The 26,465-nt window shown below is 56.2% G+C and overlaps 1 protein-coding gene across 1 annotated transcript; it reads right to left on the bottom strand.

The window, feature by feature from the left end:
* Positions 1 to 15,718: 15,718 nt before the first annotated feature.
* Positions 15,719 to 26,336, bottom strand: ABHD6 (abhydrolase domain containing 6). Its single transcript, XM_009895741.1, has 9 exons — positions 26,314 to 26,336; positions 24,475 to 24,618; positions 20,884 to 21,040; positions 20,365 to 20,478; positions 20,020 to 20,152; positions 18,549 to 18,706; positions 17,642 to 17,696; positions 17,071 to 17,171; positions 15,719 to 16,314 (listed from the first exon to the last, which is right to left on the bottom strand). The coding sequence occupies exons 2-9, from the start codon at positions 24,591 to 24,593 to the stop codon at positions 16,138 to 16,140; spliced, it is 1,014 nt and encodes a 337-aa protein (XP_009894043.1). The 5' UTR covers positions 24,594 to 24,618; positions 26,314 to 26,336; the 3' UTR covers positions 15,719 to 16,137.
* Positions 26,337 to 26,465: the final 129 nt, after the last annotated feature.

Genomic DNA, 26,465 nt, shown 5'->3' with positions numbered 1-26,465 from the left:
CAGCAGGAACTAGGCTGCGCTCGCTTCCCCCAGAGGGAACGACTTGAGTCAAACACTTAATGATTTTCCAGGAAGAAGCCCTGCAGTGATGCTGCCCCTCCACAGCCATCAATGCTGGATGCAGCTGATAGCTTCCCTAAGAGACTCACCCATCCCAGGCTCATCTGTCCCGTGCAGGGCTGAGCCATGTCACCCCGGCAGCAGCTCTGGGTGACACTGGCTCCTGCACTGCTCCAGTGGCGGACCCAGGGCACCCCTGCGGGATGCATCGCTGTCCCTCGGGCCTGCCGGTCATCTCTGGTCCTGGGTGTGCTCCCTCACACCCTGCACCGGGGCATGCGTGTGTCCTCTCAGGTTCTGTAGGAGCAACTGTCACCCCAACTGCTGCCATCGGCTCCTCGCCAGCCATGGAGCCACATCAGCCAGTACAAGCCCAGACATGGCCGGCTGCGATAACAGCCCTGGACAAGAGCTGCAGTGTGTCCTCCCTGCAATGCCCACAGCTTTGCCACCCCCGCCCCCAGGGGTCCATGCAAGCCCCTCTGCCAGGTGACACCAGCAGGTGACAGGGCTTGCCCTCGGGGAGGGACTCTTTATCAGGGAGTGTAGTGATAGGATGACAGGTAATGGTTTTAAACTGAAAGCAGGTAGATTTTTATTAGATATTAGGAAGAAATTCCTTACAGTGAGGGTGGTGAGGCAGTGGAACAGGTTGCCCAGAGAAGCTGTGGATGCCCCATCCCTGGAGGTGTTCAAGGCCAGCTTGGATGGGGCTTTGAGCAACCTGGTCTAATGGGAGGTGGCCCTCAGCAGGGGGCTTGGAACTAGATGATCTTCAAGGTCCCTTCCACCCTAACCCATTCTATGATTCTATGAAGGAGGTGCCTGGGACAGGCAGCCACACTGCTCAGGCTGCCGGGCACAGAGAGCGGCTGCACCACAACCTGGTTCCCCCCCACATCCCAGGGGCTTGCGGGGGCTGCGCACCCACGGGGACCAGCAGGGCTCATGCACTGTGACACCGGTCCCAACAGCCAAGCGCATGGCTACATGTCACTGTGGGTTCTCTCTGCTCGCCTGCAGCCAGGTCCCCACGCAAGGTGCTGTGTCATGGCCACAGGAGGGATTTGGATTTAGTGCCGGTGATTTAGATAGCGCTTGTCAGTCCCGGTGACGTCAGGCAGGGAACGTGCCTGCGAGTAAATATTGTCAGCGTTACCGACGCAGGAGCAGTTACTGGCCAGAGGCAAATGGGGACCCAAGGACAATTCAAAGGAGTGTCCCGCTCCAACAGGGAGCTGCTCCCAGGGCTGGCACCCAGCCGGGGCTCAGCACCGAAGTGCCGAGGCGGTCTCTGGGGGTGGCTGCAGGCTCGTCCGGCTCAGCCTTGCTACAGGACAAAGCCCTGCCTGGGGGCCAGGCAGTGCCAGAGCAGTATTTCACGAGCTCAGCAGCTCCCCCCCCACCCTGCCCAGTCCAGCAGCCCCCTCCACCATGTCCCCACACTGTCCCCTACCCCTTCCCTGGTACCTGCCTCCAGCTGCAGCATTTTCCTGCTCATTTATGCCACAACCCAGCTGGCTCCACTAGAGCACAGCCAGCATCCTCCTTAAAAAACAAAAAAAAACCCTGAAAAAAAACCCCATGTTGCCAATTTACCTGGATGAGAAGGGAATGCTGAATTACCCTGGCTCCATCCATGCATCAGGGCTGGCACCCTACAAACTCCCTGCTCCTGTTAGCAATTAACTGCACTTGGTGGAAGATCTCTCCTCCGCCCAATATTTCAATTTAAGAAATACCCGGGGGGGCGGGGGAAAGCCACATGTCATATCATTAAAGACGACATCAGCCTACATTGGCCCCAGGTGAGAAAATCGGGGTGGCATGGGCAACCGTTGGAGCGGTGCGCGTGGTTCAGCCTTGCAGAATGTCTTGGTCCGTGGTGAGAGGAGTGAGGCGATGCTGCGGCTGGGTCGGCACGCCTGCATGGCTCTCCCGGGGCCCTCCCCTTCGGGATCACGCCAAAAAGTAAATCGCCTTTGTTTTAGTCTCCTTGTGCTAAACACGCTTGCTATCGGGTTATTTTCTGAAGCTGGCACAGACAAACGCACGTGGGCTTGCTTTGGAGAGCCGACCCGCACCAGCCGCCTCGGGAGCGAGCCTGCCCCGTCGTTAGCAGAGGTGCAGATTTCAGGGGTGTGGGTGGCTTTGTTTGCTTTGGATTTTGCACATGCACTTGTTTTCCTTGGTATTCGTTCCTGCAGCTCCAGCTGGGCACTTACCCAGGAGCCCAGCGCAGCCAGCTACCCTTGCAGGCCTGACCTCCCCAGCGCTGCGTTCCCCTTTGCTCCAATTTCAAATAATTTCAGGCTTTGCTACCTAAAAACACTGGCAAGCAATTAATCCCTTTCGGAGAGATGGGACTTTCCCCACTCGGTAGAGGGCAGGTGGGGAGGTGAAGCCAAACTATGCCAAGTTACAAAACCCGAAGCAGGTGAGGAGGTGAGAAGGCAGCCAGTGAGGCAGCGTGTTTCTGCTTGAAAAAACAGGGCTGAAGGTTATCCCTTCCCGGGGACACACATCTTCTGTTGCTCAAAACCCTTCCCCCAGCTGAACCCACATCACTGCACAGCCAAGGCTCAGCTCTACCATTAATTCAGGAAACTTTGGAGAAAAACCATGCCTAGTGCCAATGGCATGGGGTTTCTGTGGCCCCTAGTGCCTGGTACCTTAGTGCCCCACCATTGCAGATTATTTAGTCCTGCTGACAGCCAGCGCCACGGGCAGGACCATGCCCATGTGCCAGGGAGGTGCGGAGGAGAGACAAGTAAGTGCCTGACTCCATGGGCAACTTTTTAATCGCATTTGGCTACAGGAAAGCTGCAGTGGAGTTGGAGCTGAGTGAGGTCAAGACCAGTGCTCTCCCTAATGGAGAATATTCCTGTCACTGCACAGGAGCAGCGCCAGCAAAGCCACTAGCTGGTCCACCATCCCCATCCCTGTCCTGCCCCAGCAGAAGCAACAGACATCCCATCCCCTCCAGTGCACTGCTGGGGGTTTCCTTCAGTGTTTTCTAGCGCTGGGGAGTCCCTCAGCCAGTGGCAGGGTGGACACTGAGGGTGTTTCCCAGGTCCCCGTCCCCCCCAAAAGGATGGAAACCCACTGGAACAGTTTGTCTTTGCAGCTCGGGACAGCTTGTGCTGTTCCCACGGCAGGTACGAATGTCACACTCCTCCCTGCTGCCCAGACAAACACATTGTCACACTTACAAAAGAGGCTGATTTTCTTATCCACCTCCCTGTGGTCACACCTCTGCATGCAGCAGGTGCTGGTGGCACGGTGACGTACCGCAGGACTTTTGGTAGCCATGTGGTGACACTCAGTATCAGAGGCAGCGATTGCTGCCACCTCGCCCGGCAGCATGGGGAGCCAGAGCCACCTCTGCTTTGGCTCAGACGCCGCTCACTCTGCGTCACACGGCGGCATTTCCCGGCTCGGGGCTTCCCCTGGGTTCCTGGGGCACACACAGGAGCGGCAGCAAACGCACAGTCGAAGGGGACATCCCACAGCAGCAGTCCCTGCATCCCTCCCCACGGCACGACCGCTGTCAGGTCAGGGGTGCCACCACCCCACGCCCTCCCACAACCTTCGCAAGGGGGTCCCCAGGGTGCACCAACCCCCAAGTCACCCCTGCCAAGGGCGGTGACGTATGTTTCCAGTGCCAGTGTCCACACTGGGGCCACCAACAGCCATTTGGTGTCTCAAAAGGGATGGGGCAATAGGAGGTAACACATCACCTCCTGCAATCCTCGCTAGGCACGTTAGCTCCTGGGGTTTTTGTGTCTCCCAGCCTGAGACCCAGGCGGAGCAGGCAGAACACACATACATGCACACACCTATATATATTAAAAATATAAAACCCTTGTATACAAACACAAGCAGACCCCCCCCTGCCATGCAAGCCCCCCAGCTCTGCCTGCCGGCGCCACAGCCTGGCCTTGGCTGCTGGCATAGGTCTCAGCATGGGGTGATGGTGACATTACGTTTTATTGCCCCATGCCGGCTGTGCCTCCCTCCTGCTGCCCTGGATTTGACACCACCTTCCCTGCCCTTCCCCAGCCCCTCTGTATGGAGCTGACTGGAGTCCGCGGCTCTATTTTAGCACGAGAGACCGGTTGTTTCCCTGTCAGAGGTTCATGTTTTTATTTAACTCCCTTTCAGCTTCCCAAATTAGCACGGACAGGCTCCTGCTCTATTTGCCTTGGAAGAAGATGCGGTGCCACAAATTATTTTTGATTCAAGTAAACAAAGTCTCTACCTCTTTCTTTTTTTTTTCTTTTTTTTTTTCCCCTCCCCACTCCTCTTTGATGTCGGTGGCTAATTTCGGTGCTCAGAGGACCGCGCGCGAGGACCCTGGCTGGGGCCCAGCATGAGGCACTGGGGACACCGTGGGCTCCCTGCCCTGCCTGGGCACCGCTGCAGAGCCGGCACAGCCCCAGCCCCGCTGCTAAGGGCTGCTCCTGCCCCTAAGCCCCAAACCAATCCCAACCTAGGGGACTTACCCCAACAGCAGCACCCAGAAGAACGCGTCCCCCCCTGCAGAGCACCACTTTCCAAGCTCGCTAGCAGGTGGCATGGTGGCTGGTGCGGTGCCAGGCTGCCCCAAGTCCCCTCCCTGCCCTGCTGATGCCAGGAGAAGGGCCAGGCTCCCCTCCAGCATGCTGTGGATCTCTACATCCTTTTCCCTACCCCGTGTGCCACTGTGGTGCTTTCCCAGACCGGAGCAGCTGGGGAGAGCCACAGGCGGCTGCCACAGCCAGCGGGCATCCTCCAGCCGGGCCAAAGGACACCGCGCTTTGGGACCGGTGAGAAATGCGTCAGCTTGACATCGCTCCCCAGCGATGGGGACGAGGCCGGCTGGCCATGCTGTGAGAGGACAGCAGCCCATTCCCAGCACACGCGGTTGCGAAAGCAGGGATTTGTCCCAGCTCGGCCATTCCTGGTGGCTGAGCCAAGGGATTAACCGGTGCTGTAATTCCTCCCTAACCTGCGGGAAGCAGCGTGGGTTCCCATTCCCTCTTCCCCAGCCAGTTGCTCATCCCTCTTCACTGACCCCCCCCTCAGCCCCACCGCTATCCCCTCGGAGGAACAGTTTCTTTTGCTGCCTCCATCCCAAAGCTTCCCCAGTGTTTGCAGCCGGGTAGAGGCACATCTCCCTCTGGGAACCCGGTGCAGGGAAGCAGCCAAACCTGGGGTGCAGCTAATAAATTAGGGGGTGCCAGCAGCCTGCCCTTGGCCATCGTGGGGCACCAGATGGGCTGCAGCAAGCCCTGGGTGGCATGGCATGACATGCCAGCATGGGGTGAGACCGTGGGCAGGATAAGACCCAGTAGGACCCCACAGTGGTCCCTCAGGACAGCAGTAATGGTGCCGGGGGATTTTCAGGTAACGAGTTTCACGAGGCTCCATGTCAGCGAGGGCGCACGGGGCGGTGTTTATTCAGTGCTCATCCCAGACTATTTTTGGGACCTGTTTTGCAACAGGACAGAACCTCCTCGCCCATCAGCAGGCATGCAGTTACCTTGGGGGCACAGCCCTTCCCAGCAGGGCGAGCACCTCATCCTCATGGTGGGGACAAAGCGGCAACTTTGCAGCCTGGTACAGAGATGTCTCTGCGGTGGGGCCAACCCCCCATGAGGGACAGTGACCCCACCAAACCCCTGTCCCCTGCAACCCACCCCCACAGCCCTTCTCCCAGCATCGATCCACGCAGACACACACTCAGCTATTTATAGCTAGGGCTGATGTTGATTTGGATCAAGTGGAAGATAACAGGGTTATTTTTAGGTTTATCTCTCAGACGGTGAGGGGAAATAGGCTTTGCTGGCTCAGGCAGGCTCTGCCCAACCTGTCAGGGCATGGCTGGATGCTGGGCCAAGTGACTCCTGCGGTGGGGACGGAAGAGGGATGCACCTCAGATGCACCGAGGGGACAGTGAATGCAGTAGGACAAGTCTCAACACGCTGGTCCCCATCGTGCTACCCTGCCTGCCCAGTGGGTCCACTCCTGCTACCTCTGTTGGGGGACCAGTGACACGGGGAGCCCACGGCTCCAGATTTGTAGGTCTCAAAAAAACAGAGCCCACCCTGGCTGTGCCCCCTGAGCTCTTTCATCCCTCCCGGCAGGGCAGTTGGGTACCCACAGGGACCCCGTCCCTCCTGGCACAGCCGTGCTCTCACCGGCATTGCGCATCCTTCTGCAGGAAGGAGGTTTCAAAGCAAGAGCTCCAGCTTGGCAATATCTGACTGCCAAAATAGTTTCTTTAATTATAAAGTCCCGAGCGCTTGTGTTTGCTGTGCTGAGCGGCATCTAAAAATATCAAAGACACTAACTCACCCCGTAATGAGACATTTAGCAGAGGGAGTCACCACAGAAACCAAACCAGCGGCGCCAGGAGGCTTTTCCCATCAGGAAGGCTCATGGAGCTGCCATGTGCTCCTCCAAAATGCTCCAATCAAACCACATCTTTGGAGGAAGGGGAGACAGCTTCCTCACGGCTGCGTTTCCCCTTCGCTCCAGCTCCCTGTGTGAACCCTAGGGGCACGGAGTGCCAGTGGGACAGGGTCCGGGAGAGGTGTGAGGATGCCCCAGGTCAGGCCAGGTGTGCCTAGACTCATCCCACAGGGACTCAGTGTCCATAATATCTTATATGTTCTTTTAGATTTTCTATTTCCTTTCTGATTATGCAGAGATGATGATGTGCCTGGGTTTGGCCACATCTACAATGATTTCAGCAACAGCCGCCTTGGGCAGGTGACTTATTCCATATGCCACCAGCCCCATGGCCAAGTCGGGGTAAAGCAGTGAGCAGTTGTGAATAAAGTTTCAAAGAGGGAATTTCTGGTCAATTTAATTTTGTCCCTCCAGACATTAGGGGCCAGGTCACCGGCTGTGACTCTGGGAGAGGTATGAGTATGGTGGGAGTGAGCTTTGGCCACGGCCATGCTGTAGAGGAGCACTGGTGTGACCTCCAATCCCTGCTGTCTGGGACATGAGGGCACGTCCCAGGGACAACTCCTGGTTGTGGTTCAGCTTTTGATTTACAGCAGCCCTTATCAAGGGAGCTTTCTGTGCTCTTTCTAACGGAGAAAAGGCAGCTGGGACCGTACAAAGGTTTCTGCTGCTCTTCCAGTCCCTCCCAGCACTGCAGGTGAGAGGCTGACACTTCCCAATGCCACCTGTATCCTCGCTCGTCTCCCTAAGGGCTTGCTCTCCCCAGAGCAAGGAGATGCTCCCATCCCAGTGGTTGGCCGATGCCACTGCAGTAGCTTTGCCCCCTTTCCTGGGAATCCCTCAGTTTCTTCGAGCAACGTGAACAACTCCAGCTGAACTCACCGGCACAGCCAACAGCCTTCGAGGTTACAGGAGCAACCCACAGCCCCGATGCTGACACACGCAGTTTTAAATACACAGTCCTGCCTGTGCAGCTCAGAGCAGGCAGGAGGGTGGTGACCGGGCACGCCGCCTGCCAGCCCTCGGTGGCCCTTCGCACGCCAGCAGGGCGAGATGTTGGCCTCCCTCCTCCCGTGCCTGGCACAGGATCGCACCGGGGAAAGCGGACCTGACCCCGAGCTGCTCTTTTGGCAGGCACCTCGCTCGCTCAATTAAAGGCAAACCCACTGCCAGCAGCGTCCCGGGGCCGCAGCGCAGTCAAGTGACAAGTGTTTGGTTTCTAGCGTGCCCAGCACGAGGGCACGGTCACCCAGCTCCCAGGGGCCATGGGGATGAGCTAAAATAACAGCCTGAGAAAGCAGAGGGATTTTTTTGCAGGTGGCTGCTCCCTAACTCATCTGACCCACCACCTCCTACCCCAACCCCGGACACCTCTCACGAGCTGACTGCCTTTCGCTGGTGGACCACTGGCATGGAGGGGGCAATGGAGGCGGTGGGAGGAGGGCACACCTTCCCCGCAGCACTCACCCAAAAACGAGAGGCTGAGGGGAGCTCCTGCCCCATCCCGCAGCCCCCCGCCACCAGTGGGCTGCTCTCGGCAGCTGGGGTTTATGCCGCCAGCCCTCGGTGCCCGGCACATGGAGAGGGGGAGAGGGCTGCCCTGGCCCCTGCTGCCAACAGAGCGCCCCAGCCCGGGGATGGCACATGTGCCAACGCCACCACGAGCAGCAGAGCTTCATCCTGCAAGGCCAGGACACCAGTGGGCACCAGGGTCCCACCAGCATTAGAAAAACAAACTAGAGGAGAGGCTACTAAACACTGCTTGTGCCCTGACATCCCCTGAATCACAGATGGTGTGTGTCAGCTGCACACCCCATGTTCTGCTCCCCACCCTGGGGTTTTTTTGCAACTTTCCCCCCCATACATCATGTGTATCTTCACCCCAGGAAGCCCGATGCCCAGGGCAGCCATCCTTCCTGCCCCCTCCCACCCCATGCCCGGGCACGTGCTGCCCGGCCACACTGCAAACCCCTGCCTGCTCCAGGAATCAGAAGGAGAAAATGCAGCAAGGTCAGCGGTCTGCACAGCCAAAACTCCTGAAATCAGTGAATTCCAGTAAAAACGGATGCATCTCTGTGCCTTGCTCCTGCACTCCAGGATCAACCAGGAGAGGAGTAAGCTGGAACTGGGGAGCAGGAAAGTGGCAAAGCGGCATGTTTTGGAGCAGAGAGGAGCTCACGTCTCAGCCCTGCCTGGCCAGGAGCCCAAAGCCCTGTGGGCAGAGCTCACCTGGGGCCCTGCACACAAGCAGGGTGAGCTCAGCCATCCCTTGCCCTGGCACAAGGTCCGGGGCGGGGGTGTCGGTACCCAACGTCCTGGCCCCCCCCCCGTGTGGGCAGGGGATGGATGAGTGGGCTCGTACCTCGGCCTGAACTATTGCATAAGGGCAGGGACATGTGTGAGCTGCCAGGTGAAACTGTAAATAATGCTTGTGCCAGAATCCCAGCTCCAGAGACAGCAGGACTGGGGAGCTGTGCTCGCGAGAAGCCGGGGGCGGGCAGGTGATGGCTGCCGGGGTGGGCACGGGGCGTCCCTGGCACTTCAGGGAAGACTAGGCCCCCTCTCAGCCTGTGCTATTTAAATCCCTCACTTGTGAAAGCAAGACCTGAAACAAGCAAACAAATACTATCTGGAAACACAAGAGCCCTGACAAATCTCCCAAAAATTCTCTACGTGGGCTGCGCGGCAGTTGCACAACAGGAAGAGGCTGTTGATCCCATTTGCTCGGTGCCGGCGCTGCGCTGGCCTCCACCCAGAGCCGCCCGCTCGGGCTTCCAACACAGCTAAACCCCAAATCAGGCAGCGAGACAGACAGTATTTCCAGGCAGCCCATGGCCAAGTGCATCTCCCACTGAGTCCGAGCTCTCAAGCGCTGCAGGGGGATTTGCAGGAGCCCTCCTGACCACGGCGCTCTGCTCGCGTGGATGGGAAATGCTGGTGGGGGAACGGGTGCTGAGGAGAGATGTGGAAAGGAGAGGAGAGGAGGCTGCTGCACGGGCTTTCCTGAGCTCCATGGGATGGGAGGTCTGATATTGCTTCTCCAGGGGTTCAGGGGGGGCTTGATCCCACATGCATCGCCCCCATCTCCTCCAGCCCCCCCAGGGAATGGGGTGCGCACACCGACAGCGCTCGCAGCATTGGTGTACCGGCCCAACGCCCCTTAGTTTTCTCCTTTCGCATCCCTCACACCATCCTCCCTCTGAGCCAGAGCTCAGAAGCTGCCTTGATCCCCAGGAGCATGGCGGGGTTTGCTCGCAGGCCAAATCAAGGCTCTTGCAAAACAAGTTAATGATTTAACTCCTTTCAGGGGTGACTTGCCCTTAAACTTCAAAGTCTGGACACCTTATGGAAGGAAAGAATTTGACCCCAAGAGTACCCAGCTGCAAACACGAGACAGGAATGCTGGGCTTTGCCCCTGGACAGGTTACACAGGGGTTGGGGACGTATGGAGCATCCAGTGCTTGTGGAGAGAGCAGCCAGACCTGCCTGGGCATCAGCCCAAAGCAAGGAGCAGGATCCCAGTGGGGTGCTGGGCTGTTCTGGGTGCAGGTTGGAGTGGGGAGGTGCAGCATCAGGGCTCCTCTCTGCTCCCCCCATGGTGCTGCAGCATGTCCCCATGATGGTCACTTACTGCCACCTGGTGCCACCTCGCCACAAGTGCTGGGGACCTCCGGTGTTGAAAGTGGGGATGACACGGGTGTCCAGGATGGGCATCCCATATGCACAAAGCGCCTGTAGGGTCCCCATCCTCAACACCTGTGGCCCCAAACAACCCCACTTGTCCTCCAAAGGACAACCTTCACCTGGTTCCCCAAACAGGCCAGTGACCTCTCTCCTGCCTACGAGGTCAAAGGCAGGACTCCAAATATTTCCCAACCTCCCGGACACCGCCGAGGGTTGTTTCCCCTAAGGCAGGTGTCTGTTCCAGGCATTGGAACTGGAGGTGGCCCCCATGGTGTCCCAGAACAGCTTGGGAACGGGGATGCAAAGCACCTGGAAACCGGTGGGGTGATAGATAAGAGGAATTAGTCATATTACTCCAAATCAATTTTCTTTTGCAATAGGGTAAGAGGCCCCTGAGGCAAAGAGAGAGCAGCAGGGACTGTATTTCTTAGCAAGGCTTTTGTCAAGCAAGACTGTGTCTTTCCCACTGGAAAAACAAGGAAACTCAAGATTAACTCAACCTGCAAGGTGGCTGCAAAACATGCAGCAAAATTATTCTCACTCATTACCAGTGGCTCCTTGAGAGAGTGGAAGGAGACACACTGTTTTCCACAGCTCCATCAGTAGCTCGCTAATTGAGCTGGAGGACAGGCTGCTTAATGAATACACAGCTGAGACCGCCCCAAGGGGGTGCGCGGGAGAGCTGGGGTAGGATACAGACAATCTTGGCAAATATACAAATATATTAAAAAGGGGGGGAGGGGAAGAGGGATTTAATTCTGGAAAGACCAATGCAAGATTCTGCTCTCAGGTATGAATAATCGCTGTGCCAAGGCAGGCTGGGGAGCAAGATTGCAGGAAAGGGTGACTCACAGGCGGAGCAACGTCATTCTGGGGGAGTTGGGGGGGGAGCTGTTGTTTTTATTCTTACTATTTATTTATTTTAGAAACAAGCTGGCTGTAATGTTTGCTTTTAACACGCTCATGAAGCAAGACACCCGCTGTTTGAAGCTGGCAAAGTCTGAGCCCAGAGGTTGTGCCCAGCTGCCTGCGTTACCCCTCCAGGTACAGGAGGAGCAGCCGGCAGAGCCTGCAGGATTTTATTCTGGACACAGCAAGTCTGCGAACATGCAAGAGGGTGCTGCAGGGAGTTACGAACATGCTCCCAGCATCCAATGAATAAATACAAAGAAGTAATAAGCTTAAATTTCAGCAGAGATTCAGGCAACTCATTAGGATGCCCTGTGAGCCCGGCAGCCCCCAGGGAGCTGTGGTGGGATGTCCAAGACCAGGACTTGAGCTAGAGATGGTCTGGATGATCTCTCAAGGTTTTTCCCAGCCCTACATTACTACTATCCCACGAAATGGCTGCGTAGCAGCGCAGGCTGCTCCTTCAGGGCACAGACACAGCCACTGCCCGAGCTCTCCAGGGCTTCCCAATGCTTGGGTGGCAAAGGCAGAGGCCAAGGCAAACCTCCATGAAGCCTCCCCCGCAGCCTGTGCCTTGCAAGAACTTTGTGTTATCCACCCGAGGAACGCAGGTCAGCTGCACTGCGGTGATCCGGAACCCCGGGCCAAGGGAATGCCCTGCAAACCCCAGGGGGGAAGCACAAATCCCCGTGCTGTTACCAGAAACCTGCCAGCTCACCCAGTGCTCCTGTGTCCAGCTTTTCCCGGGATGCAAGAAAACAAATAAAAAAAATCAATAGAGCAGCACACTAGGGCTGCGCGCGGGTCCTGCTCTTCAGAGAGAAACGGAGGTTTCTGGAAAAGAGTGGGGTTCAGAAAGCGGCACAACGCCCTTTCTGAACATCTCTGCCCTTCAGGCAACAGCCAGAGCCCTTGTCAGAGCACCCCCTTCACAGCTATTTGCTGGGCATTAAAAAAAAAACACCAACAAACAGACAACAAAAGGCAGCAGCCCTGTTGAGACAGCTGAAGAACAAAGTTTTTCTGTAAGAAAGGAAAAATCAAGGTTCACTCCCCATGTCCGAAGCAGCGGGTAGGAGGCAGCAGGCAGGCAGCGCTGTCGGGCAGGGAATGGCAGGGAGACGCCACCCAGTACTAGTGCCCCAGCAAGTATTCCATGAATAATCCCAAACCACCCCCAAGAGGCTGGTGTTCAGAAAAGGGCCTCCCAGAAGGAAAAACAACCAAAAACCAAACCAAAAACCTCCACCAGGTCCTATATATTTTCCATGCATTCACCGTAAGTCTCAGCTGGAGGGTCCAGGCAGGGAGACCCTTCCCATGTCACGGGGAAGCTGCAGGTGTAACGGGGAACGTGCGCCCCCGCTGTGCCGGGGCGTGTGGGGACACCCACAGTGGGCGAGAGGGGCCATGCCCCAGGGTGCTCCCATCCAGGCTTCCATGGGAAAAACACTGTGTCCGAGAGGATTGTGAAACATATCAAATCAGGGGAAGGTTCAGCCAGGTGACAGGTTTCCGGGGTGGGGGGACACCCACGGCAGCATCCAAACCGCGGTGCCAGACACCCCGAGCATCACTCTGCCTGTCAGAGGATGTTCTGCACAGGGCTGTTGCTGCTAAAACGCCCCCGCAAGGCAGCAGACGCTGTTATTCTCCATTGCTGGAAAAAAAGGGAAAAAGAGGCTTCCCCACTGCAGACAAACATCTGGCTGCAGCCAGATGTGTGGGGCAGGACCCAGCCCAGGTTTCCCTGCATGACCATGTTTTGAGGGCATCGCATTTTCCCCTTCAGCAGCAGCTGGGCACATACGGAGTGCTGGGGAGCCACTGCCACCACAGCTCGGTCCGTCTTGCTCCAGTGATGTGCCGGGAGCGGGGTGACAGGTACCACCACAGACCTGGCTGCTCGGCAGCAAAACAGCTTGTGCAGAGGCATCATTCGGTTTATTAATGAGCCAGCCCTGCTGTGTTTTGCAACCTTTTTTTCAGAATACAGTGAATCCGCCTTGGCAAGACCCGTAACAACCAGGGGCCGACTCCTTCCTTAGCTTTTATACGAGCCTCTACCTCCGTGAGCCTCGCCACCCAGCTCAGCCCCAGCACAGACCTGGTTGGTTCACATAATTACAAGGAAAGCAACACTTAAACACCAGGCAACACACCAAAAGGCAAACTCCTCCCTCCTGCCACACCAGGATGCTCAGCTACGTGCAGGTTCCCAGTGCCCAGGCTCGCCGCAACTGGGATCCAATGATTTCCTTGTGGTTCCCCCAGCTCTGCCCACAGGACAGACAAATGCACCGGTAGCAGCAGGAGCCTCTGCCCCTTCCCAAGCCCCACGCACAGCCTGGGGGGATGCAGCCTTACCTGGGGGTTGGCCGGGCCTCAGTGCCAAGGGAGCAGCAGCTGAAAACACACAGGCAGCCCTTGAGTGGCGTGGGGCTTTTCTGGCTCCCGGTGGGAAATGAGGGTTAGTGGGAATAGCAACTGGTGTTACCAGGTGTGCTTTCAGGTGTGATCCCATCTGCAGGCAGCTTCCCTCCCTCCCTGCCTCTCCTCAGTGGGCTCAGCACCCAGACCCCCCTCCCAAATACACCTGGGGATCTTTATTAGTGAACCGCGAGAGGCTGCAATGTATGATGCAGACCCCCTGCTTGCAGTCCATCCCCCTGCGCTGCAGTAATTAACAGGTTTCCCACAGCCGCTGTCACCTCGACCCGTGCGCCACTGTGGCAGCGGGTCCGGGGTGCCGTGGCAGGGCCTGGGCAGGGGGATGGGGTGCCAGGAGGATGCTCCCCACCACCCCCCCGGCAGCTCCTCCGTCAAACAAAGCAGCTGCTGAGCCTCTGCAGCCTCCTGGGGAAAGGAGAAATGCAAATACTTTTCCCTGGATATTGACATAACGCTATTCCTAGCACACCGTATGAATTCAGTAAGACTTGTAATTACAGCTGAAATTGGTATTTAACACACTTCCAAGAGTTTTAAGAGGAATCTTAGCACTTAAAAACTAACTCCCCTGCCTCTCGAGGTTTGATTTTGCTTCTTGAGTGTTTAGCGCCACCTCCTCTTAATAAAAAGAAAAAAGCAAAATTAGTATTGTCTTTGAAGAGATGAGACTCAAGCCTTCCCAGTCTTCACCATCTCTCTTGACATTGTCAAATATTCCTCGAGGCAAAACCTGCATCTCCCAGAAATGCGGGGAGGAAAGAAGCAGCAGAGCAAGTCCCCCATGCCATGCATCTTCCCACACTGCAGCCCTCTTCTTCCTCAAAGGAAAAAATAACCGTTGCACAGCGGACTTCTTAAATCACTAGATTTTAATAGCCATATAAATCCTTTGCATACAGCAATCTGTGGCATATGAGAAACCATATAGATAGCCAACAACTTTTTCTGGCTTGTACCGCATAAAACTATCAGCGATCTTTTTTTTTTTTTAAAACCAACTCCTGTAGTAGAAACAATAACGAAGCAATTAACAGCGAATTTCTAATTTCCTAAAAGAACAATGTTTCTTCCCTTAAAAAGAGCAGAGAAGCTGATGGGGAGTTTCAGATATATGTACAGTTCAGGGTACCTCAGAAAGACGGCGAGGAGACGGCTGTCAGCACCACAAGCGCGCGTACCCAGTCTGCGGGGGTAGGGCTCTAGCAGCACCCAGTGTCAACCCCCATGGAGGGCTGGGGGTGACCGAGGGGTGACAGCCGCTGCTGCTTTGCCTTCCAGAGGACCACGCACCACCTTGCCCTCCAGCAGCCATGGGTCCGCCGAAACCAGGACCAGCCCATGGGACACGCAGCGAGGGACGGCACCCGGGGAGGTGCAGGATCCACCCCATACATCACCTTGCAGGCTGCAAAGCGTAGCTTGTCTGCATTGCCCGTTCTTATCTATAATTTCACTCGGTCAGGGGTTATAATCATCAAGAGGACATACAAGCACACCGTACCTTCCCACGTCACCGCCGAGCGCAGCGTAGGCGAGCTGTCCCCCTCCTCGCCGCCCAACGAGCCCACATCCCCCGCACTATCCACATACACAGCCCGCTTCCACCCCTCACGCCTGGCTTCGGTGACGTCGGCATTTGCAGAATTCACGGAATTCATTAAGAAAATCGTTATTTACATCAACGTGTTCAGCAGCGTGATGCGATAGAAGAGCTGAGACAAGAGTTCGCCCGAGTTTGCTGACTCGCACCCTGCCCACGGGCTTATTGCTGACTCGGGCTCGGGGACCGCATCGCCCTGGGCGGTTTCCATCCCTCTGGTTCGCACAACGGCGGTGAAGCTGCTGTCTGCACCCCGAGTTTTCACTCGCTGTGTTCAGCCTCAGGGGCAACCATCCCCTGGGCAAGGCAGGCTGTGCGCAGATGCCATACCCTGGGCAATGTTAAGGCATTACATATACTCAGGAGCTGTTGGGGGATTTAAAAAAAAACCCACTCAAAGTGTAAACATTTTTGCACATACAGTCATTGGACTTCCGCGCATGAAGTTTTGTCTTGTTTTCTGCATAAATCACGACTGAGGGAGCTACACAAAAAGCACTCGAGCCTGGAGCACTGGGGTTCTCTTACAGCACGGCAGCATGCAACGCAACGGACTCTAAGGAGTAGAAATATTGTTAAGTCTCAGTCCAGGATGCTTCCTCCTTCCTACGCTTCTTATATAGTTTCGGTAAAAGTCATTAACAACTACGTGCCGGTAACTCGGGTAAGATGGGTGGCTGCATAAGGAGCTTCAGCACACGGCATGGCTAGCGCTTGGTGATTTCAGCTCGTTTCTACTTTGTCTCTAAGTAGAAAAGGGAGAGATTCTGCTTCCGTTCCTGTATCTATGGAGGTTGCTCAATGACCCCTAGGTCGCTGTGCCGGCGGTGCTATAGGTTTAGGTATCAGTGATTCTGCCTTCCTCAGGGACTTTGGCACATTCACCCCGATTCGTACAAGATCCCTGAGAACTGATCAAAGCTGCAGTACTTTACAATTTAAAAGACCCGGTGTGGGCCCTCGGCTCCCTGCCACGCTCATGCCTGCTTCTTGTTGTTGTCCATGTTGTGCAGCAGCGCCAGGAACTCCAGGATGAGGTTGGCCGTCTTGCGGGGTCGCTCCACCACCACCGAGTGCCCGCAGTTCTCCAGGATGTACACGTGGCAGTCCGGGATAGCGCTCGCTAAAACACTGGCACCAGAAACATCCAGGACCTGGACGGGAAGGGAAAAAATAGTCACTCCTATAGGCAGAGTTAGGTTTTACTGGCCACCATAGAAACCCCATTGGAGCTGCCTTTGCAAGTCCAAGCAAGATGCTGAGGAGGGATGCGGACAGAGTCCTTGTGACACCAGCCCCATCCCGTGGTACCCATGCCTGGGGATGGGACAGGGAAACTGCACGGTGCCAGTCTCAGCATGTGGCACGGAACTCTCTTGGATGCTTTGGGGCTGCCAGCTCAGTGCAAAGGGGTGCAAGCACACACTTGCACCTCTGCATTCACACAGCCCTTTGCGTGCCTGCAGCTTGCCTCCTTCCCCCTCCCACTCCTCTCTCTGTAACCAGCCCCATACATAAACGCAGAACAAGAGACAGAAGTCCCATGCCTTTGCCTCGCCGCCTGCCCACAGACAACACATCTCTCCCCAGTTGCCAGGGCAACTCTCTTTGCTGGCACTTTATTCTTCTTCCCCCCCCCCGCCTGCCGCGGCTGGTACCTGCCCCCCACCTGCCCCCTCGCCCTCCCCAGCCCCGGCTCTGCCCTCTCCTCCCGCGCTGGCTGCCACCTTTATGTCCATCACCCCACCAAACCTCATGTGCAAACCCACCGGGGACGGGGACACGCGTGTGCCAGCTCCCGGCTAGCGCAGCGCACAGCTCAGCAGCACAGCCTGTGCCGTGCTCCCGCGGGTGGACGCGGGCAGAGGTGGAGACATGGTCCCACGGGGGAGGCAGAGGGGGACGCGTACCTGGTCCTGTTTTCCCCAGATGACCTGCGTCGGCGCTTTGATCTTGCTCATGTTCTCGTGGAGAGAGTGCCTGGACTTTTCATCCACAATTTCTAAAAACACTAAGTGGGGGCAAGAGCAGAGTCAGTCCTACAAGGGGGATGCTTTGCCTTCCCTTCTCCCAGGGGTCCCTGCGGGCCAGCCCTGCCACTGCCCCCTCAGTGGGACACCCAGGCAGGGGCGATAGAGAGGGAGAGCCCCGACAGGCTGTCCTTGCGAAGGCTGAGTCCTGCAGCACTACCAAGCCCCTCTGCAGAGAGATCCTCCTCCATGCCCATCTCCTCATAGATATTAGTGGTAATTAACCCAGCTGGCAGGATGAGGGCAAAGCAGCAGCCCCATCGCCCAGTGGGTTGCTACTGGTGACCAAGGTGCATCCCCAAATTTGTTAATGACGTTGTCCCCTCCCACCCTCAGCAAGGCAGCAGGGGGATGATGGCAGCAGGGGACATGGGGCCAAGGACAGCCCATCCCCGTGTCCCGGGGGTCTGGCTGGAAAGCTTGGTGAGAGGGGCTGCCGCCGCGCACTTACGTTTCCGGTAAAAATCATTGTGTGGGATGCGAACGTCGACGAGGCCCTGGAGGATCTGCAGGGAGAGCAGAGGAGAGCTGCTGGGCTGGGGGGGACACCGGCATCCTGCAACGGGGCTGAGCACATCCCCGAGCACGGCAAGCGGCCGGGAGCGTGCCCCCGCCACCCCGACATGCCCTGCGCAGCCTGGCCCCGGCGCGGGCTCCTTCCTAAGCACGTCTGGCTGTCGCAACCGTGCTTAAGTAACATGTATTTCAGCAACAAGTATTTTTGTCTTTTATGATGTCAACCCAATTTTATCCCCCAGGGCAGCTATCCACTGCCAGCAGGCTGCCTCAGCCATGACTGTGCTTTTCTTCCTTCTTTTATTCTTTCGCTAAAAAAACCCACCCAGGTCTTGGCATTACCTTACATTCTTTTCTTACTCTCCAATCTACTCATCCCAGACTTCCTAAGGAAAACCAGCTAAACGGCCAGACCCTCGCCAAGTTCCTCTCGCCTGACAATGAGGCGATTAACATTTCCATCGCTTTTGCTTAAAAAGCAGCAAACAATCCCCCTCCAGGCCAGACAACAGCCGCCTTAGTTATTTAATGCTTCCTGCCAGCCATATTTACTAAAAAACCTTTCGACATCCCAGCCCGCTGCCAGAGACCTTGCAGGAGGAGGAATTTCAGGGGGTGTTGCCAGAGGGAGCTGGGAAAAGAGGGTTTGAAGGGAAAGTGCTGGAGAGGTGCTGGAAGCGGGGCTGGAGGTGTCCCGCCTGGGTGATGGAGGCGATGGCAGCACCGGCTCTGCTCCTGGCACTGCCTTGGCTGCCGGCACACACACTCGGGGAGAAACAAACCTGCTCCCCATCTCCCAGCTCCCCCTTTCCCGGCCGCCACAGCCATCCCGGGCTCCTCACCTGCTGCGGCACCTTGAAGCGGACATAGGAGCAAAGCTTCAGCATATCTGCCATCTCCTCAGGGGTCGAGGGAATTAAAGGGATCCTGTCGATGCATTCGGACTCTTGCAGCTCCCGGAGCTGCTTAATGAACTTGCTGTCGGTGGTACTTGGCAGGCCTGGGACGAAGGAGAAGGGGGGTGCAAGTTAAAACCCAGATGAGACCTGAGCATCACCATATCAACCTGCCTTGTCCCTGCCTCTGGCCTCCCACTTCATAACTCATTAAATAAAATAAAAAAAAAAAAGGGGAGTGGGAAGAAAAAAAATCTGTACATACCGCAACCTTAGTATGTACCCAGAGATACCCCAGCCTCCCTCCTGACCCAAGGCCAGATACCACAGAGCTGACATGGGCTGAGGCAACACGAGGTGTATTCCCTGTAGACAGGCATGAATACTTTGGCAAAAATTATAGTGTTTATTTTTATGTGGACAGCGGATGCAAATACTAATGCCCATGCCCGGCCTGCCACAGCAAAGGGTCAGACAGAAAATTTCAGAAGCCTCATCCGCATGCACCACCGCGAGGCCAAAATCCCCCAGCAGCAAAACCCCAAAACCTCTCTGCAGCCCCCCCTCCCCGAGGTTTCAGCTCCCGAAACGCTGGGAGAGTCAGCCAGCATCTCCCCCGGAGCGGAGCGGGAACCTTGCCACCCCCGGAGCCTGGTAGCTAGGTAACGTTCGCTTTGCTTCATTACTTATTTCTTATCTGGGAGCCACTTTCCTTGTGTGGGAGGGGGAAGGAGCTGCTATAACAACTGGGATGCAGCAAAGCTCTCCCTGACAGAGAAGCGCTCTGCCAAAACCCCCGTGCCTCCTGCAGCATGTCATGCTGTGCTCCCCTGCCCACCCCAGCCAAGGGGGCAGTGGGGACGAGGGGACAGTGGGGATGGAGGGGACGGTGGGGATGGAGAGGTGCTGCATGGGCACAGGGACACCCCACGGACCTGTGCATGGCCCCAAAGCGCTCTTCCCATTGGGAGCACTCAAACGTGAGAGGACCGAGCTCTCCAGCTCCTGAAGCCCCAGTCCTCTGGCACACTGGGGCTCTCACGTGGCCAGACTGGGGAGGCTTTTCCCATCGCTGCCTGGGTTCCCCCTCCAGAACTGAGAGGCTACAGATGCGCCATGTAAAACAGCTGCCACCCCAAGGGGAAACGCATTTTCTTCCAGAGCAGGACTTGTCCCATTTGCCCTAGTCCCAGCTCTAACCACAGCACAGTGCAGCAAACTCCAAAGCCCCGGAGAAGAGCAGTCAGGACAAAGCTGTGATTTCCTCCCATGCCCTGCCAGAGATTTTCAGGCTGTACATACAAAATATTTCAAAATGCTTTGCACTAAAAGCCTATTTTGCTCCCAGCACTGCTCTGGGCTTTTGCACCGGCTCCTGCACACCCTCTCCCCATCTCGCCTCCCCCGCGTTGCCCACCTGCAGGACAGATGAGAGTCAGGCTGCAAATATCTTCTGGGTACTGAGCGGCATAGACGCCGGCTACATTTCCCCCCATGGAAGTGCCAACCAGATGAAAGGGCCGTCTGTTCAGCTTGATGCACTCCACGAACTGGCAGGGGAGCAGAAGGAGCGTTGTTAGGGGAGAGGAAGCGACAGCATGGGGTCATTAGAGAAATTCAAAAAAGGTTGAGGCCAGCAGCTCTGGCTGCCTGGGAAGGGCTGTGGGTGGGAGTGGGGTCCCGCGAGGCAGAGCTCGCAACGCTTAGCATCCCTCACATCCCCACGTCCCTCTGCAGAGGCGATGCGACGCCAGGGCGTTACCTGGTGTATTCTCTTAGCTTGCCCGCTAATGGAGTAGTCGTCCAAGGCCGAGCGGGTTGTGCCCTCGTGCCCGGGCATGTCAACGCACACCAAGTGCAGGTTCTTCGGCAGGAACTGCAGAAACAAACCAGGGGTGGTTATGGCGCAGGGGAACTGCTGCAAAGCCCAGAGATGGAAACCGGTGACCGCAGGTGGGAGTAGGGGTGGGGGACACCCTCCTCCTAGCAGCCCCTGCTTACTCGTGCACCACAAGTCATCAGCCAAGGATGACATGATGAGAAACCACGGGCAAGACTCGCTTCCCATGGAGGAGGCAGGTACATACCGCTCTCCCCTGCAGCTCTGCATGTCGTAGAGATGAAAGGGATCCAGCAAGCAACCAGCACAGAGCTGAGGAGGGTGTCTCTAGCACATCACAGCCATTGTCACAGCCCACGCATGCAACTGTTGGGTCCCCAAACCACCACCCCTAAGTCCAGGATCACTGTAGGGAGCGACATGACAGAAATGGAGTCCCACCTTGACTATGGACAGCCACATGTCTTTGTGGGCTGAGAACCCATGTAACATCAGGATGGACGGTCGGTATCCAGGTCTCCCTCTATAGGAATAACAAAACTGATAGTCATCGTAGTTTGCATATCTAACCTGCATACCCAAGGCTCGGCGCCAGTACCTGGAAACAAGGAGAAAACACCACCAGTGAGTGAGGCAAGACCAGGGCCCAGAAGCAATAGAATCCAGCTCACAGGTCTAAACTCAGCTGCAGATTTGCTAGTTCGATAAGGCCAGTTATGCTGGGTCTACACCGACGCTATCCTGGCCCTAACTGGGACTAATTCTGAGCATCTGGTGCCTGGACCAGACCCTGTGCTTACGTGTGAACCCTCACATGTGTAGCACCGGCCACTGGCTATTCATGGCTGCCTTGGAGATGGCTTGTGGAGACACTCTGTTAAAAACTTCAAAAAAATACCCAAAATAACTAATGTGCACAATTCCCTCAAGGAAATTGAAATGAGCTGAAACAGCAATCCTAAGACTGAAAACGCCCAAAGCTTGGTATGAGGAGAGAGGCTGAAGAGAGGAAGGCAGCACACACGGCGAGGCAGCGTGCAGGACAGGCGGGCCAAGGGAGGCACTTGTTCCAGGTGGGTAAGGTGGATCTGTCATGGGTTTATTTGGGCACAGCCCCACAGCCATGGGACAACATCACCCCATGGACAAGCACATCAAGTCCCAGCCAAAACAACCGTGTCACCAGGAGCATCACAGAAACCCGTTTCCCATATGCCAACTAGATGATCTTTAAGAACGTATTCATACACATGCGAAGGACCGGAGGGGACCATCCTTACCCAGGGTCGAGCATCCCAGAAGATACTGGGCTAACCCCAGGGAAACCTGGGTTATTCCTCTGAAAGCAAAGCAGCAGACAGCTCCTGCCGGCGCACGCTTGCAGCCTGCTCAAAGAGGATGCAGTGAAACTGCCGGCCAGAGGGGACCTGGACAGAGATTATCGGTGACACTTTGGACACATGATGTGTACGTGCAGTCCAAGACGAAGGAGCAGGCATGCTTTCACTGCATTTCCCCCCTGTTCAGACCTAACCCTTGTCAGGACAACTACCAGACTACTCCTGATGGCCAAGATACCGGCAAATATTTTTATACACAATACCAGAATTTATTCAAGACACAAGAGCAAGGTCACCAACACTGCTGGGCTGTCCTAGCTCTCTGCCCACTCAAAGCTTATGCATGGTGCAATCCTCTTTTAGCATAATCCCTTTTTGGAGGGAGTTAGTGGGACTTAAGCAGCATCTCGGCTCTGTGCTGGTCCTACAAGGAGAGGTGAATTTCTCCCTGAATAAGTGTCTTAAGAGTCCTCGCCTCAAAGGCACCGGTGTAAACTACTGATGGGCAAGATGATAACATTTTTAGCAACTGATCCTGATGGATCAATTCAGCAGAAGGCAAAATAATCTGTGCAAAGCTGAACTGATCCCTCGCAAGGTGTTAACACGCTTAGCGGCAGCGGCTAAACTGATTAACCCCTGTCGGCAGAGCAGGCAGGCTCCGGGGCCGGGGTCAGCGGGGCAGCCCTGCACGTCACACCGGGCATTAGTGGCAGGGGAGGGAGCGAGGCCACCAGCGATGGGGGCCCTGCGTGACCCTTGGCCACGCCGGCTGAGGACATGCAGACCGGCAGTGAGGAGGAGAAGGGGGGGAGGGAGTGGTGGGAAAAGGGAGAAGTGTCCCCTGGGACATCTTAGGGACCTCCCGGGAGCGATGTCGCAAAGCTGGAGCTGCACGGGGCTAAAAGGGGGAGGGCGGCACATCATGCTGTCTGCCCCCTCGCCTGCCTCTGCCCATGGGGAAACACAACGATTTTGTCCCCCAAAAAGCCAGCTCAGAAGGAGGCACATAGGAAATTAAGAGTAGAGGGCAAACCCGCTCTTCTCGCCCGCTGTTCCTAAGAAAAGAGGTGCCCATGAAACACAGAGTGTCACAGTTACTCCTGCAAGATGGCACTGCTGCCAGAAATGCTGGAAGAGAGAGACATGGGGGCCCTCACCCTTCAAAAGCAAACAGCCCTGCTCATCTCTGCTCACACGCTCCCTCCCTCAGCCAAACACAGACTGACCCACCCACCGTGCATTTTCACTCAGCCTCTAATTTGCACCCCCGAAGGATGATGCAGCAGGGTCTTCTCTACCTGCCTCCCAGCCCAGCTCCTCAAAGCTCCCGGCATCAGCCCCTTGCGCCTCCTCTGCCCTGTGCGGCCACCCCTGCCGGTGGCCCTCTGAAGGCTTCACCCCAGCCACACGCGCTCTGCTCTGGTACAGCAGCGTTTCTCCGGCGATCCTCCCCTGAACCTGAGCCCATCAGGGTCCTTCCTGGCTTCCACCGTCTGCTCGAACGTCCAAGGGAAAAAAAAAAACCTCTGACGAACCCGGCACCATCTGGACCTGCCCCAGGCAGCAGCCTGGATGTCCCTGGGGCAGGAGGCTGTCACACCGCCTGCTCTCCTTTGCAGAGCAGCGTTTGGCCTCACAGCCCCCCACAAGATGCACAACGTGAGGAAATTCTCCCCCGTGCCAATCCAGTCTCTGGGGTTTTCATCACATCTTCCCTCCTCTCTCAGCCCTTAGATGTTGGGATTAAAAGGTTGCTAATAAATGTGCCATTAGAAACAGGCGTCATCACGCTGCTGAATCTGAGTGCTGGGGTGAGCTTAATGTCTTTGATTTGGAAACACCCCGTGAGCAAAACTGCAGGAGCCACCATCTGCCAGCAGCACGTGAGGGCAGCCCGCTGTGCCGCCCGCACCGGACGACGAGGTGCTGCCCCGGCTTCTGATGGCAGCGTTATTCCAGCTTTCCCCTGCAACAAACCCAGATGGGAATGCCACCAGCATGCTTATCACTGATGTCCGGAGACAGGCGAGGACTGAAGGATGCAGTGCCTGCCTCCCGGTATTGGAAAGGAGGAGATGCCAGGGGGTAAGGAAAAGCATCGCTCCGTCTTCTCTGATGCTCCAGCCCAGAAGAGAGGGGGAGAATGAGAAAAGCCTTGTCCGTAACTACAAGCGAGAGAAAAGTCCCTGCCTGTGGAGCAGGCTGGTAATCAGGAGGGACGTGTGAGCCAGAGGAGACACAGCAGAGCCAAGGACACCCACACCGACATCTGCATTGACGAGGCGGGGGGCCACCAGCCTGCCAGGGCTGCCAGGCTGGGGGACAGGCAGCATCAGCAAAGCTTTTCCCAGCCGCAGTCCCACCCTGGGGGGAACAACCCAGAAACGTTCAGAGACATCCTGCGGCCCGCCTGAGGCTGCCCTGGCAGATAGGAGCCTCGGCAGCAAAAAAGCAATAAGAAAATGTCATTTTGTGCTCCCAGAGATTCTTAAAGCTACACGCAGCCAGTACGCCCGTGGAAAAAACCACCCCACCTGCGCCTACCGCCACCACCGTCCGTGCCACCTTGCTGCCCGTGGCTCTTCGTGCACCCGTGTGTGTGCCAGGACGCAGGGACCTGATGGGGACCAGCAGTAATTCCACCCCTGCACTAAAATGAGAGCAGCCGGGGCCCAGCTAATGAACTCACCAGTAGTAGATGCGGATGAGCGCTGAGGGCCAAAGGAGGAAGGAGGCCACGAAGGCCAGGATGGGGATGGCCAGGGTGCCACCGGCAATGACAAACATGTTCAGCACATCCAGGTCCATGCTGCTCTTCACTGCCTGGCCTCACCTGCCCACCTTTAGGGAAGGATCAGAGGTTAAACACCAGAAACAGTGACAAGTTGATACTAAACGAGATCTCTGCCTCCAGGGACAGAGGAAAGCAGGTCTGCGAGAGGCAAAGGATACCGCTCAGGAACGCAGCAAAGTCTCTTTCAGTTTTAAAACTCAATTATTTGTTCTGGTTCCTTAACGCATCTAATTATTGCAATGTTATCCTCTCAGGAGAGCACATCTCAAATGGGCAATGAGCCTCCTTGACAGGCACAGACCACGTCCAGGGCAATGGGGCACTTTGGGGACGGGGGGGAACACACAGCCCCGCTGTGTTGGGTGCAGGCAGCCCTCTCCCCCCTGCCCTGGGTGCAGGCAGGGCTGCCTTAACACAGGCCCCACACTGCTTTTCGGAGGCAGGCGTCCAGCTCCGGCTCCCCTCCCCCCTGCCCAATCCCAAATCCCCAGGACACAACCACTGACCTAGAATTGATGGCTTGAGCCCGGCTCTCATTACCGCTCCGCACAGGCACCAACTAATCAAGGGAGCAGAGCCTATTAATGGGCTCGGGAACTGAAGGAAACAACCTGGCAAGGCGCTCTTTGGCCACCAGCCCTTATCTGAGACAAACTCATCCTCACCCCAACGTCCTATTCCTGCCCCATGGCCGTTCTGCACTTGCTGTGGATCACAAGTCCCCATCCTGGCTCCCGAGCATCCTTCGGGCAAACCTCAGGGGTGGCCGGTGGAGGACATGGGGTGCAAGGGCGAGCTCTCACGCAACGCCACGCTCGTCCCTGAACTCGCCCCACCACAGCCAGCTGGGATATATTTTTCTCATTAAGAGATTAAACCCTGCCGCACACACATCTCCTCTAATTCCCCCTGCTAACCAACTTATGTCTAGCCCTCTCCTCAGCGCTAGCTCTTTTGTCACACATCTATAAAACGAAACCTCCTCGGTGCCTGCTCTCCCATCCAGCCACCCCCCCACATCATCACCACCACATTTCTCTGTGCCGGGACAGGCAGAGTTATTTCTGCTTCCTGCAAGGCTCACAGCGGTATGCGGTACGCTGTATGTTACGCCGTGAAGCAGGAACCGAATCACCGCAGTCACGTCCTCTCCCCCTCCGACGCCATCACGCTGGATCACATCAAATCCCCACATTACACACAACCAAGAAAAACGGTTTACAGAACCTCTGAAACAACAGCCAGGTTTTCCCCTCTTGCCTCAGGGAAAATACAAATAACTGAAATTTGAGGAATAACTGTAAATATTTCCACCAGGCACCTCCTTAAAAAAGCTAATTTCCTTCATTTCCTTTTTCAAGCCTCAACAACACACCGTTATTCGTTTAATTAACATTTTGTAAAAGATCTTTGATCTCTGAGCGGCTTGTTCAAACGTAAGCATTTGTTTATGTATGATACATATAGATAAACCTTGTACAGGAAAGCAAGGGCTGCACGGGAGCTCACCTGAGAGCACTTGCTGCCTTTCGCTATCTCACTAAAACAGGGAAAGAAATTAAGCACGGGAAAAGCACCATCGTCCCCACCAGTGACCCGTACCGAGAGAAGGTTGCAGCTAGGGTTAAGCGCAGGGCGGTGGGAGCCCCTGCGCTCCCTGGTGTGGGGTCACCGCCTCCGCCGCTCTTGGAAAGCAAAACAAGAAGGAGAAAGCCTTTAAAAAGCTCAGCTTACTTTGCAGAGATCCCCTCCTCCTCTCGGCACAGGTCCTGCTCGCTGTGGGTAGTGGCAGTGTCTGAAAACACTGTCGGAAGAGGGGAAAGAAAAAAAAGGTTAAAAATCGCGCTCCTGCTTTTTTTTCCTCCTTTCAGGCTCGGTAGCCAGGC

This window comes from Charadrius vociferus, unplaced genomic scaffold (genome assembly GCF_000708025.1).
Source record: "Charadrius vociferus isolate BGI_N301 unplaced genomic scaffold, ASM70802v2 scaffold512, whole genome shotgun sequence".
In the NCBI taxonomy this organism is placed as follows: domain Eukaryota; kingdom Metazoa; phylum Chordata; class Aves; order Charadriiformes; family Charadriidae; genus Charadrius; species Charadrius vociferus.
This window is presented reverse-complemented; position numbering and strand designations above follow the sequence as displayed.

Coding starts and splice junctions, on each gene's coding strand:
- ABHD6 (XM_009895741.1), bottom strand. CDS start 24,593: ATGGACCTGGATGTGCTGAACATGTTTGTCATTGCCGGTGGCACCCTG. Junction 20,479..20,883: donor TGTGGCTGTCCATAGTCAAG/GTGGGACTCCAT, acceptor TTGTTTCTGCAG/TTCCTGCCGAAGAACCTGCA. Junction 20,153..20,364: donor AAGCTAAGAGAATACACCAG/GTAACGCCCTGG, acceptor CTCCCCTGCCAG/TTCGTGGAGTGCATCAAGCT.